General features: G+C 56.7%; 1 protein-coding gene across 2 annotated transcripts in view; it reads right to left on the reverse strand.

The window, feature by feature from the left end:
• The window catches only part of PDE2A (phosphodiesterase 2A), a 276,311-nt gene that overhangs the window by 118,435 nt on the left and 145,314 nt on the right, over window positions 1–12,562 (reverse strand). For both annotated transcript variants that reach the window (XM_054015920.1, XM_054015921.1), the window contains exon 2: window positions 2,450–2,539. In XM_054015920.1, coding sequence (XP_053871895.1) covers window positions 2,450–2,539 — 90 coding nt within the window. The remainder of the gene's footprint in view (window positions 1–2,449; window positions 2,540–12,562) is intronic.

A 12,562-nucleotide genomic window follows, 5' to 3' on the forward strand; every position in this document is an offset into this window, starting at 1 on the left:
CATTACCTGGACCTTCAGCGTGACTCACACTACAGCTGGGCATCCCCTTGCACGGGATTCTCCAGGCTCTTCACTCTGTGGGGAGCCGCCCAGGCTGAAGAATCGCAGCGGCCCCGGTGCACTGCGCATTAACCGCGGTCCTTGGAGAGCAGCCCCCGCCCCTACCGGGATATGCCACCCACTCCTGCTAGAGGAGAATCCGCCGCGGTTACAAGCACTAATAGACCATTGGCGGAGAGGGAGAACACGCAGCTATTATCCCCCGCGCTAATGCTATAATGCCGGGAGATTAGGAACACAATAGCCCCCGGGACTGGAGGGGATTTTGCATTGTTGCCCACTACGCACTCAGGCGAGCGCGCGGGAGAATGCGATTAGCAAATGGCAGCCCAAGAACGACTTCAGACTCAAAATGAGAAAGAGGACAGCAGCGGGCCCGCGCGCTTTGTACCCACCGGCTGGCAAAGAGACAGGACATTAAAGGGGATGGCCCGCTCGGCTAACACAAGAGCTGGGGCAGAAACCAGCCAGCGGGTTCCAAACTGACCTTTCCCGTCCCTGCCAAGGTCTAGGAGGCAGGCAGGTCCTCTGAGCACTGGCCACACGGCAGCGGGGAAAGGGGTTGTTTCTCCCAGGCCAGGGGGCAGCAGAGGCCCTGTGGTCTGAGGGTGAGGACATTACTCTGGGAGTCAGGAAAGCTGGGTTCTAACCCCGTCTCTACTGCATGGCTGTGAACAAATCATCTCCCCGGCTGCTTTTGGGCAGCCTTGTCTGTCTATATCGTACAATCCCCAAGCTAGGGGCTGTCTCCTGTTGTGTACGTACAGCACAATGCAGCCTGGATCATGGTGGGAGACTCTGGGCACTACCGCACTACCCCCCACAGGCCCAGGAGATCCAATACCTTCTGCCCACACCAGGCACACATGGAGCTGGTGCAGTGGGCTGGCCAGCTGCATGCAATGCAGGAGAACTGTGATTGCCAAGGTGGGCAAGCTGGAAAAGGCATTTCAAATATCCATGGAGTTGGGGGATTGAGGAGCTTCTGGTCTCTGTGACCCCAGGCAGCACAGTTTACAGACATGGTGGGACAGCCACTGGGGGGTTGACGCCGGCGCTGCATCCACCTCACTAGCTTGCTGGGAGAGGGGATCTCACTGCGGTGCTGTAACAGAGTGCTTATGTCAGCCACCGATGGACTGGGGTGTTGACTCTGTAGTGCTGAGGGGACTGTGAAGTCCTCTCACAGAGCAGCATCCCCTTTTGCAGGAGGAGCAACGCAGTGGGGAACCAGGCCCCCGGAAGCTGACAGCCGCCACCCTGAGACACAGTGGGGCTCTCTCCAGTGCCCGTATTTCTTGTTTTCTTGTTCTAGAACACGCTACCCCTGCTGTCCCAACACACAGCTACAGCCGGGGCACGGGGATTCGCTACCCACCAGGCGCAGGGACCTCCCGAGCAGCGAAGGAGACAGCGTCAGATTCAGCGAGCTCCTCTGGGCCCCGGCAGAAAGGCACCGGGGTCGGAGCCTGGCTCCATTGCTTGTCAGGAATAGAGACGTGGGCCGATCCTCGCCTTGGGGAACAGGACACCAGGGCCAGCCCATAAGCAACAGAGGGTCCTGTGGCACCTTTAAGACTAACAGAAGTATTGGAGCATAAGCTTTTGTGGGTGAATGCCCAATTCATCAGACGCAAGCCAGCCCAAGCACCCACTGAAGTCCTCGAGTTCCAGCGTAAGCAACGCCAAGGCTTGGGGCGGGCTCTCTGCGCGTGGGCCCGTCCCCCCACCCCACCCCAGGGATCACGTTTGCTTTCCATGTACAGAACGTGAAATCCTGGGGCCCCAGGCCCCTCACTCAGATCACTAGCAAAACCTCAGACATTGTTAGTGTCCTGCAATGGGGCGTGGGCAGAGAATAGATGACACACGATTTCCTGTCAAGCCAGCCCCCCTCTCCTCTGTGATTCCTGATCCGCCGGCTCAGGCATAGGTTAAACAACAGAGAGGCCTGACAGGTGATTTGATCCCCCCCCACCCCCTCGGGCGCAGAGGATTGCTGCCTGTGGTATATTTGGTGGGGCTTTGTCTAGTCAGGTTTTGTAATGTGGTTATACAGAGAGGAAAACTGAGGCAAAGAGCAATCAAGTGACTTGCCCAAGGCCTCAGGGGAAGTCAGTAGCACAGTGGAGATTAGAGCCCAGCCACGCCAGGGTCCCAGCCAGCATGTTCACGCCACGGCACCAGAGCCCAGCGTGAGAAGGAAACTCTGCCTGTATCGTACATAAACCACGCAGCTAAGGACGTCGCACTCAGGACGCTTTCACTTCCCAAGTCGCTGCCCTTGTTCCCGAAGCAGGAGCGGGTGGTCTTCGCTGCACTTTGAAAGCCCAACACAAACAGAGCCACAGGCCCCCGTCCCCCGCAGCCGGAACCCGCCTCTACGTACCACTTTGGGGAGCACGGACGTAATGGCATCTTTGATGACTTCCCGGAGGCAGGCGACGTCGATCACGGAGCCCAGACTCAGTAAGGCATCCTGGGAAAGAAGAGAAAACCCATGTGTCAATGAAAAGGTCAGGCTTCTACCGTGCAGCTGCCTGTGGCCGGCATGGCTTCGATCCCATGGGGATGGGCACTGCAGAACCCCCCGAGACAGACAGCCCGTGAGCAGGAATTGCCAGGGGAGAGTCTCTGGCCGGCGCTAGGCAGGACAGACTCGATTATCACAATGGCCCCTTCTGACCTTAAAATCTATGAATCTAGAACCCAGGTAGCACGTTGGGCCATGATTACATTCTTTCTAGTTCTACTGGTGGGGATTATAAAGCACAATATGAGGCTAATGCTCGTCCTTCTCCCCGACTGATCTCAGACCTCAATTCAGATTGAGGCTCTTAACCCTGGGAGGGGGCGGGGGCGAGATGCCCTTTCTGGGGGTGTGAGACACGCCAGATTTTTTTAGAAGGTAAATCATCGAAAACACAGATGAAGCACTGGCACGTAAGTACAACTACTTTGTGTCATCAAACCTCTGTATTTATTACCATTATGCATTTCTTAACGATTACTGTAATATACAAACAAAAAATAGATCTAGGTTTAAGGGGGGCGCGAACATATTTTGAGAAGCAAAGGGGTGCAGGCTGCAGTAAAGGTTAAGAACCACTGCTCTCGACCAACAGGGGGAAGACAGAATTTTCAGCGGAGCCAAACCTAGGCTGTGGAATGCATTGCCACAAGAGACAAAATCAGTTCGAGGACTCCCTGTGCTCAGAGCTAAAGACAAAACTCCCGAGGGAGGCAGTGTGGTCTAGTAGGAAGCGCACTGACTAGGGACTCAGAAGACCTGGGTTCTGTTCCTGACTTTACCACTGACCTGCCAGATGACGCTTGGGCAAGTCATTTTGCCTCTCCGTGCCTCAGTTTCCCCATCTGTAAAGTGAGGAGAATGGCACTGACGTCCTCTGTAAAGTGCTTTGAGATCTACAGATCAAAAGTGCTAGATAAGAGCTGGGTATTATTATGATTTCTTAGACCTTCAGTGAGTTCTTCTTTCTCACACACACACACGTAAAACTCTGTCAACTAATCCAGCCATTTCTTCTACACGCTGAGAAAGCAGCGAGTGATTATTAGTGATATTATGTTTAAATACTTGCGAGAGGCTCAGCGCCAAGGTGACAGGAGCCGTGTCATTGTCCTGTTAGAACCGAAGTCCAGAACCGGGTCCAGTTCCACAGGCGGATCTGTGGCCAGGGTCGCCTTAACCACAAGGCTCCCACCTGCCCTTCATTGGGATCCGGTTAAACCACCGAAAAGATTCCCATCAATTTCACTGAGCTCCGGCTCTCTCCCTGCCCCCGGGGTCTCCTCTTCCTCACGCCTATCAAGGCTGGGCATGCACGGGCCAAGGCAGTTCCGCCCCCGGGGCCAGGCAGCAAGATGGGCATTTGTCAGTCACAATTTACTGCCTGATTCATCCCCGCGGCGTCCGTCCTCCACGCTTGCAGGGCAGCCCCTGCCAGCTTCGTGCCATCCCTCCTGACCTTCCAAAGGTCTCCCAGGCCAGGCCGCCCGCGCCGCCTGCCTTTCTGGTTAGCATCTGGCGGCGATGCGGAGATGAGACACCCTGAGCGCTGCCTCGAAGCCCTCCTGGGGTCGGACGGGGGCGACACAGCCTGGAATCTACCATGTGATTCCGGAGACGCTGGAGCAAGTGGATTCTCATTTAACTGGAAATACCCCCCCCCCCCCCCAGGGTAACTCCTGTGACACCAGTGAAGTTGTCCCAGGGATGAACGTGGCCCACTCAGAACGTATTACCAAACACGCTTCCTGCCTAGCCCAGAATGCAAAGAGCCAGGCGGTTAGATAACGGCCGATCCTAACCTGTACAGCGGAGCAAGCTTAGGCAATGTTATACGCGCGATACCCTCCGGGGGGAGGGATAGCTCAGTGGTTTGAGCATTGGCCTGCTAAACCCAGGGTTGGGAGTTCAAGCCTTGAGGGGGCCACTTGGGGATTTGGGGCAAAATCAGTACTTGGTCCTGCTAGTGAAGGCCGGGGGCTGGACTCGATGACCTGTCAAGGTCCCTTCCAGTTCTAGGAGATGGGATATCTCCATTTATTTCTAGCCCAGGATCTCGCAGCACTGCATCAATGGGGAAACTGAGGCACAGAGCGGGGCGGCGACGCACCCGAGGCTGCACAGTGAATCGGTGTCAGAGCTGGGAGCTGAACGCAGGTCTCCTGAGCTAATCCCGCTTCTCGGGATTCTGGGGCACAGAAAGAACAGCCTCACAGCGGGGTCGAATTGCTTGGGTGCGCCCAGGAGCTGGGGCAAGTCCCTTCCCTCAGCTGCACTGGGGACCAGGCTGTCCGAGCAGCCAGCGTGGGGCTAGCCGGGTCTCGTCTTCGCACGACACGTCCGTGTGGCTTGTCTCAGCAGCAAGCCTGAGCCACCAGCTTCGGACCTGGATCCAAACGCCCCCTCTAAGCGTGGACCAAGGCCCACCTCTAACGGGAGAGCTACGCGGTCTCTCGAGGCCCCTTCCAGCCCTATGTTTCTACGACTCTAGGGGGCTGTCTCCTGCCGTTCCCCAGCACCTGCTGTGCTCCCCCCAGGGCCAGAACCTCCTCTCCCACCAGCGTGGCTGCACCCCACCAATGGGGCTACTCCTGATTTACTCCAGCGTCAGTGAGAGCAGGTTCCGATTCACAGTCTGGGACCGCCGGGTGGGAACCAACCAGAGCTGAAAGTGAACGGTACCAAAGTCCCCCATGCCTCCGCCACGTCCAGTTCAATTTTAAAGCGATGGATCTCCCACCCCTCCCACGGTGAGCTGGCGAGCTTGCTTGTGATCCACCTGTACTGACTGGAGACCGGCGTGACCCAATGGAGTTACTCCTGCTGTAGGGAAGAGCTGGGGCAGGCCCTACACAGCACAGAGGCTAACAGACCCTCTGTGTAAGTTCCAGCCACGGGCTCTCCGTGCGACCTTGGGCAGCTCGCTCCGGCGCCGTGCCTCGGTTTCCCCATTCGTAACATGGGGAGAATGATGCTGGCCCGCCTTTGGAAAGTGCTCGGGGCGCTATGGCTGGGAATTCTCCCGTCGGCTGCACACACATGCAAGGATTGTTACAAACACGCCGTGCATGTCCCCCAGCTCCCACCCACCATGGACACCCGATGCAGGCACCATGCACTCTGCACCCCCTGCTCCCCACACCCTCCAGGAGGCCGGCCAGCAGGGCGTCGGTTCCACACCTCCCCCGATGCATTAGCCAGGACAGCTTAGCCAGCCAGCTAACCCCCTGCCCCCAGGGAGGTAGTGGGTCATAGTGGGGACGGCTGCTTCTTGGGGCCATTGCTGGAGCGTTGGAGCTCAGACCTGGGCCCAAAGGCTCAGGTGGCCCGAATGCAAAACTGTAGCGATCTGTAACGCTCTCTATGGCGGGATCGGCGCAACGGGGCGGCGGCAGGCCGGATAATAACCCAGATCCGTGCAGAGAAGGGCTGGGGAGACACTGTCGGAGGCCGCTCCCCTCCTGGAGCACTGTATCCAAGGGGAACATGTTTTCTTTAGAAAAGCTGTCGGCCGTGGAAGCCGCTGAGAGACGGCTGTGCTATGGGGCCCCTCTGCGCGGCGCGTGTTGAATAGTACTTAACATAGTCATTGAGCCTGGCAAAGAGAAATGAAAAACACCACCACAGGCCTCTTCAGTGTGCTCCTAAGAGAACACCACGCGTCCTTGTCAGGTGGGCCATAAGAACATAAGAACGGCCGTACTGGGTCAGACCAAAGGTCCATCCAGCCCAGTATCCTGTCTACCGACAGTGGCCAATGCCAGGTGCCCCAGAGGGAGTGAACCTAACAGGCAATGATCAAGTGATCTCTCTCCTGCCATCCATCTCCACCCTCTGACAAACAGAGTCTAGGGACACCATTCCTTACCCATCCTGACTAATAGTCATTAATGGACTTAACCTCCATGAATTTATCCAGTTCTCTTTTAAACACTGTTATAGTCCTAGCCTTCACAACCTCCTCAGGCAAGGAGTTCCACAAGTTGACTGTGCGCTGTGTGAAGAAGAACTTCCTTTTATTTGTTTTAAACCTGCTGCCTATTAATTTCATTTGGTGGCCCCTAGTTCTTGTATTATGGGAATAAGTAAATTACCTTTCCTTATCCACTTTCTCCACATCACTCATGATTTTATATCCCTCTATCATTTCCCCCCTTAGTCTCCTCTTTTCCAGAGCAGAATGCACGTTGCAGGCTCCGTGGGCACCATTCCCAGGGAGGCTAAGACCCCTCGGCACTGCTGTGGGGGTCCAGTCCCCAGCTACACCATGACTGCACTCCACAGAGCCAGGGCCCCAGCCAGCATGGTCACGCCATGGCACCAGGAGCTGGGCCGGCTCCCCAGATCCTGGGCTGGCTGAGGGCCTGAAACAGCCCAGGTGGAACTTAGAGCAGCCCTGCAGCTGCTCTAAGTTATGCCAGTGGCTGAGGAGCAACATGTGTCTTGATCAGCTCCCTCCCACCCTGGCACGCTTCCTCCCCTCACCGAAGAGGGGGGGCACAGAGGGGAGGGTGCAGAGCCTGGTTTTGTGTCAGCCACGGCTCACAGCAGGCAGATCTGGGAGCCCTGAGCATGAAGGACCCTCAAAGGGGATGGGAACAGCCCCCCGAGAATGCGGCCTCAACGGGACAGTGGGACGTTAAAGCTCTAGGAGCGTACATCACGTGACAATCAGGCACCAACTTCCACTGATCCTGGCTCAGACTCCCCGAAATGGGGTGGAGCGGAGGTCACCGGAGTCCCAGTTTGGTGCCTTATCCATTAGCCCGTCCGTCCTGCCCCGGGGCACCTGGAGAGAGGACACCGGGCACGGTGGCTCAGAGATCTGCGCCGCTCCGGCACTTGCTACGTTACTTCTGAACCGAACTGCAGGGGGCTTGGAAGGCGAAGCGGGATGTAACGACCCCGCGTCTGCCCAGCTCTCGTAGCCGGCGCCTGCTCCCCGGCCCAGCTGTGGAGGGAGCGGTGAAGCGATCCCAGGATCTGGCTGCATTCTCCTGTCTACAGGATCCGGGCCGGGAGCAGAGCTTGCTGTGGGTGTGAATGCCAGGGGCACAGGGGAAGCAGCCAGAGAGCCAGCCCGCTGGGCCTTACCCGCCTGGCTGCGGGGCTCTCCGCTGGATCCCATCGCTGTAGAACCAGGGAGCTGCGCTATTTCCCCGCCCGGGTCAGTGCCTAGCTAACGACCTTCAGAAGCCAGCCAGGTGGGAGAAGGGGCTTCCAGCTCTGAAAGCAGACACCAGCGTGTGCCGTCGCAAGGGGAAGGAGGCGGGCGGGGGCGAGGGGAGATGGATGAGGCCACGTTCCCCGTGCAAAGCCGAGGCTGCGGGGACAGCTGGAGAGCAGGATGCTGCGGCAGCTCGTCCCTCCGGCTCCATCCATCCTGCTCCCCGGGCGTCAAGCTGCTGCCGCTGCTCTTCCCCAGCTGTGACTGATGCGGAGCCTGCTGCCCTCGCCAAATGTCACCGGATGAGCCGGGCCTGATCGGCGGCACCAGCAGGTTCAAATCACTGCCAGGGAGAGCAGCTCAGACCACGGTGAGAAGGGGAGGGGGGAATGGAACGAGCAGGGACGCTGCTAGCAAACATTCGACAGCTGAAAGTCTGATCTGGTGGGCGAGGCAGTGGATGAGGCCTCAAAAACCTGGGTTCAACTCTCAGGTGCGCCACAGTCTTGTCGGACAATGGATCTCACTGCATCTCACTATACACTATGCAGGGTGAGTGTCCCTTGCTGTGCGCACATCCAGCGCCTGGCGCGGTGCGCGTCCCTCGCTGTGCGCACATCCAGCGCCTGGCGCGGTGCGCGTCCCTCGCTGTGCGTACATCCAGCGCCTGGCGCGGTGCGCGTCCCTCGCTGTGCGTATGTCCGGCGCCTGGCGCGGTGCGCGTCCCTCGCTGTGCGCACGTCCAGCGCCTGGCACGGTGCGCGTCCCTCGCTGTGCGCACGTCCAGCGCCTGGCACGGTGAGCGTCCCTCGCTGTGCGCACGTCCAGCGCCTGGCACGGTGCGCGTCCCTCGCTGTGCGCACGTCCAGCGCCTGGCACGGTGCGCGTCCCTCGCTGTGCGCACGTCCGGCGCCTGGCGCGGTGGGCGTCCCTCGCTGTGCGTACGTCCGGCGCCTGGCGCGGTGCGCGTCCCTCGCTGTGCGCACGTCCAGCGCCTGGCACGGTGAGCGTCCCTCGCTGTGCGCACGTCCAGCGCCTGGCGCGGTGCGCGTCCCTCGCTGTGCGCACGTCCGGCGCCTGGCGCGGTGCGCGTCCCTCGCTGTGCGTACGTCCGGCGCCTGGCGCGGTGGGCGTCCCTCGCTGTGCGTACGTCCGGCGCCTGGCGCGGTGCGCGTCCCTCGCTGTGCGCACGTCCAGCGCCTGGCGCGGTGCGCGTCCCTCGCTGTGCGCACGTCCAGCGCCTGGCGCGGTGCGCGTCCCTCGCTGTGCGTATGTCTCGTGCTTGACACAATGGAGCACCCAGGGCAGAATATTGCCCTGTAATTGAAATTCAGTGAGCAGCTCAGCCGAGGCGCAAGGAACAGAATCCAGCTCCCTCTCCCTCAGCTGTACTGACTCACTGAACTCAGCAGCTGTGACTCTGACAGGCAGGAAAAGCATCTCGGAGGAGTCAGAGGGGTCCTTCGCAGAGCAGAGCTTCTCTTTAAAGCACTCAATTGTGCCCAGTTCAAGGATCGTACAAACTAGCAGCAAGCCCAGTCCCCTTGCACTGCCGACTGGAGCTGGGGCTCACTCCCGGTGATTAAGCATGCCGGCCGCGCTCTGGCTAGTGAAGGTCAGCACAGCCTGCCAAGCGCTGCCCGGGCCATCTGCTCGCTAGACTCTGTTTATTCGAGGGATACCTTGACCCGGAGTTTTTTGGCAGCTAGTTTCCTCGCCTGGGGCCAATCGCTCCTCGGTTGATTTTTGCTAAAGTAGGATTCAGGGCTAGCTCTTCGGGGGGGGGGGGGGGGGGGGGGGAGGGAGAGCTGAGTGGTTTGAGCATTGGCCTGCTAAACCCAGGGTTATGAGTTCAAGTCTTGAGGGGACCATTTAGGGAACTGGGGTAAAACTCTGTCTGGGGATTGGTCCTGCTTTGAGCAGGGGGTTGGACTAGATGATCTCCTGAGGTCCCTTCCAGCCCTGATATTCTATGATCTTTGAGGGACAAGATACAGCAGGTCCATGCCTTTGCTCCTAGGGCCCGGTTCTTCCCTGCTACATACCAACAGTTAGCACTCACACCTGCCCGTCCTCAACTTTTACAAGCTGAGTCTCCTACCACCCCATCGTGCGCCAGTGAGGGCCCATCCTTAGGCTCTGAAGTGCAATAGTTAATTGACATTTCAAATATCCCCATTGTCATCTGCGTTAGCATCCGCTGAAATGCGCAGGGGAGCACAGGCTGAAGAGCTACCGTTTCAGGCTCTCTGCAAACTCAGGCAGGCAGTGCTGCATCGGTTACCCATGGGTCACCATTAGAAGGCTTTCTCAGAAACCGTAACAGTGAGAAATGTCCTCGTTTATTTTAATGAAAGCTGAGAGTCCAGAGAAGAACCGAGGCCTGTCTCCCACTCAAAATTCCTTCAGGGACGTGCCACACATTTCGGGAAGCAATGCCTTGCACTGTTTATATTGGGCCACCTCCGGAAATCATTACGCAGTCTCTACTCAGGCAAAACTCTCCTGACTCTAACCACAGTGGTGCAGAACCAAAACGAGGCGAGATTCAACTCCGGCAAGTTTGGCCCCTGGGTAAGACTTTACATGAGTGTGACTTCCTTGCTTCCTTTTCCTCATCCCTCACGCTTCCCCAACGGGAACAAAACCCAGGAGGGAGAGAGCACGGGTCTAGATCAGTAGCAACCGGACACATCACCAAACCAGCCATCGGAAGTGGCCATCACATGGCATCCTCACTCGTTGCTTTGGCAGGGACCCCAAGGATTGACGGAAACATAACTGCTGTTGCTCCGCTCCACACCGTGCCCAACCAGAGCAGGGTGGTGATCAGCCGGGAGAGAGATCGCATTGCCCTGCTCCAGAAGCACATGCCTTGCAAGTTAAAAGGACACTCTCTACTAACTAATTTCTCCTGACAGTATAAGGCTCATGACACACAGTTCTGAGATCATCCAGCTGAGGGCGCACACACGGCCACTCAGATTTGGTTTTGCAACACCAAACCCAAAGGCAGGTAGGGGTGTGTGTGTGTCACTATCCTGCATTGCGTGGCTTCAGAACTGCTGTAATGGGGCCTTTGATTGGCGGGGTGTGGGCATGTCTTTTGCTGTGATTAGTGCAAAGTTGGTATATGTCCTGGTCTCTGACTGATGAGATGAATGTCAATACATTGGTGGGGAGAAAAGGTGTTTTAGAACATCCAGGTGCCCTGTGTTGTGATTGGAGGACTGATGGATTTTCCTGTGCTGTGATTGGAGGGATGACTTTTAGTGCTTGACAATGGGAGGAGGCGGGGAGTAAATAGTTAGAATGTGGGTGTGACCTGTTCTATGATTGGTGAAATTCTTTAAGGTCCTTTGCTCTGATTGGTGGAGTGGTGGGCGTCCTCTGCTCTGATTGGTAGACTGATGGGCGTCCTCTGCTCTGATTGGTGGGAAGTTGGGTGTCCTCTGCTCTGACTGGTGGGAAGTTGGGTGTCCTCTGCTCTGATTGACGGTGTGTAGGTGCGTCCTTTGCTGTCAGTGGTTGGGATGGAGTCCAAAGCTCTGGAACAAACGTCCCTTTCCTGTGAGGGCTCTTGCGTCAGCTTGTTCCAGTCAATTAGTTGACTGCCCAACTCTGAAACTGCGTCTCTTTCTCTTTCTCTCTCTCTGATAGCCTTGCCCTGGGCTACAACTGTCCCATTGGACTGTAACAGCTGAGCCTCGCAAAGCCTGCCCTGATCGGCGCGAACGCCTGCCCTCGCACCACCTGTAGTCATCTAAATCCTGAGTGCTGCCCTGACAACCTCCTCTCCACACCAATACAGCCTGATGGGATACCGACTCACTCTGAAAACCACATGCACGGATACACACAGACTCTTCTGTGCCAAAGCAGTTCAGACGGGTGGCTCACAACAACTTGTGCTACAAAGGAAGGAGAGAAGATTCTAAAATGTGTCGCAGAAGGTCTACAGTGCTGCATGTGAGGGACAGAAATTCCTTCCTGACCCCTGCACTAACTTACTTGTGCCCTGAAGCATGAGAGTGAGCTTAAGCAAATGTAACCATAGAACAATCATAGCCTTTCACGGGCCGAAAATCAATAGAGCTACCCCAGGGATCAGTTAGCCCCATGAATTTTACCTTGAGAGCCCATTTAAAGTCAGTGTGCTGTACAATCACATGCTCTGCTGTATTTCCAGTAACAAACCCACGGCTAGCTAGGAATTCACAGGTGCCATTATGCTGCACATGACATCCACTTAGAACTCAATAGCCGCTGCAGGGAAAGAACTATGGGAGAATCACCATTAGCAATAGGCAGTAGAGGGCCAATGACACATAGTGGAACCATTCTGATTTCATCCAGTAGACAGCAGTGGCCTGCTCAAATAATGCACAAACAATATTTTACCTCGTTACACCCATATCTCCCTGCACCCGATTAGCCTACAAGTACATCGCCATCTGGGTGCTTATGTAATGTATTCTGATCTTATATGCACTGCTAATTTACTGCCTGTGCTGACGGCAGAGCATACAGGAAGCAGCGTATCTGGCCATTTTGCAATCAAACTTACCGAGCTGAGTTTCATGCATCGACCTGGGCTTGATTTATTTACTCCTTTGCCTCTCTGTCAATTCCTTTGCATTACTAACGATGCCCTTCGCCTGCTGCTGCCTTCTGGAGCCTCGAGATCACAAGCAAATGTGGAATTTTAAACAGAACACGCAGCTTGCTGAGCCGGAACCAGCTTCCGCGTAAATCGCGGCTTTTCAAAACTGACCTCTGGCCCAGCCAGAATGTTTGCTTTTAGC

This window comes from Malaclemys terrapin, chromosome 1 (genome assembly GCF_027887155.1).
Source record: "Malaclemys terrapin pileata isolate rMalTer1 chromosome 1, rMalTer1.hap1, whole genome shotgun sequence".
In the NCBI taxonomy this organism is placed as follows: Eukaryota; Metazoa; Chordata; order Testudines; family Emydidae; genus Malaclemys; species Malaclemys terrapin.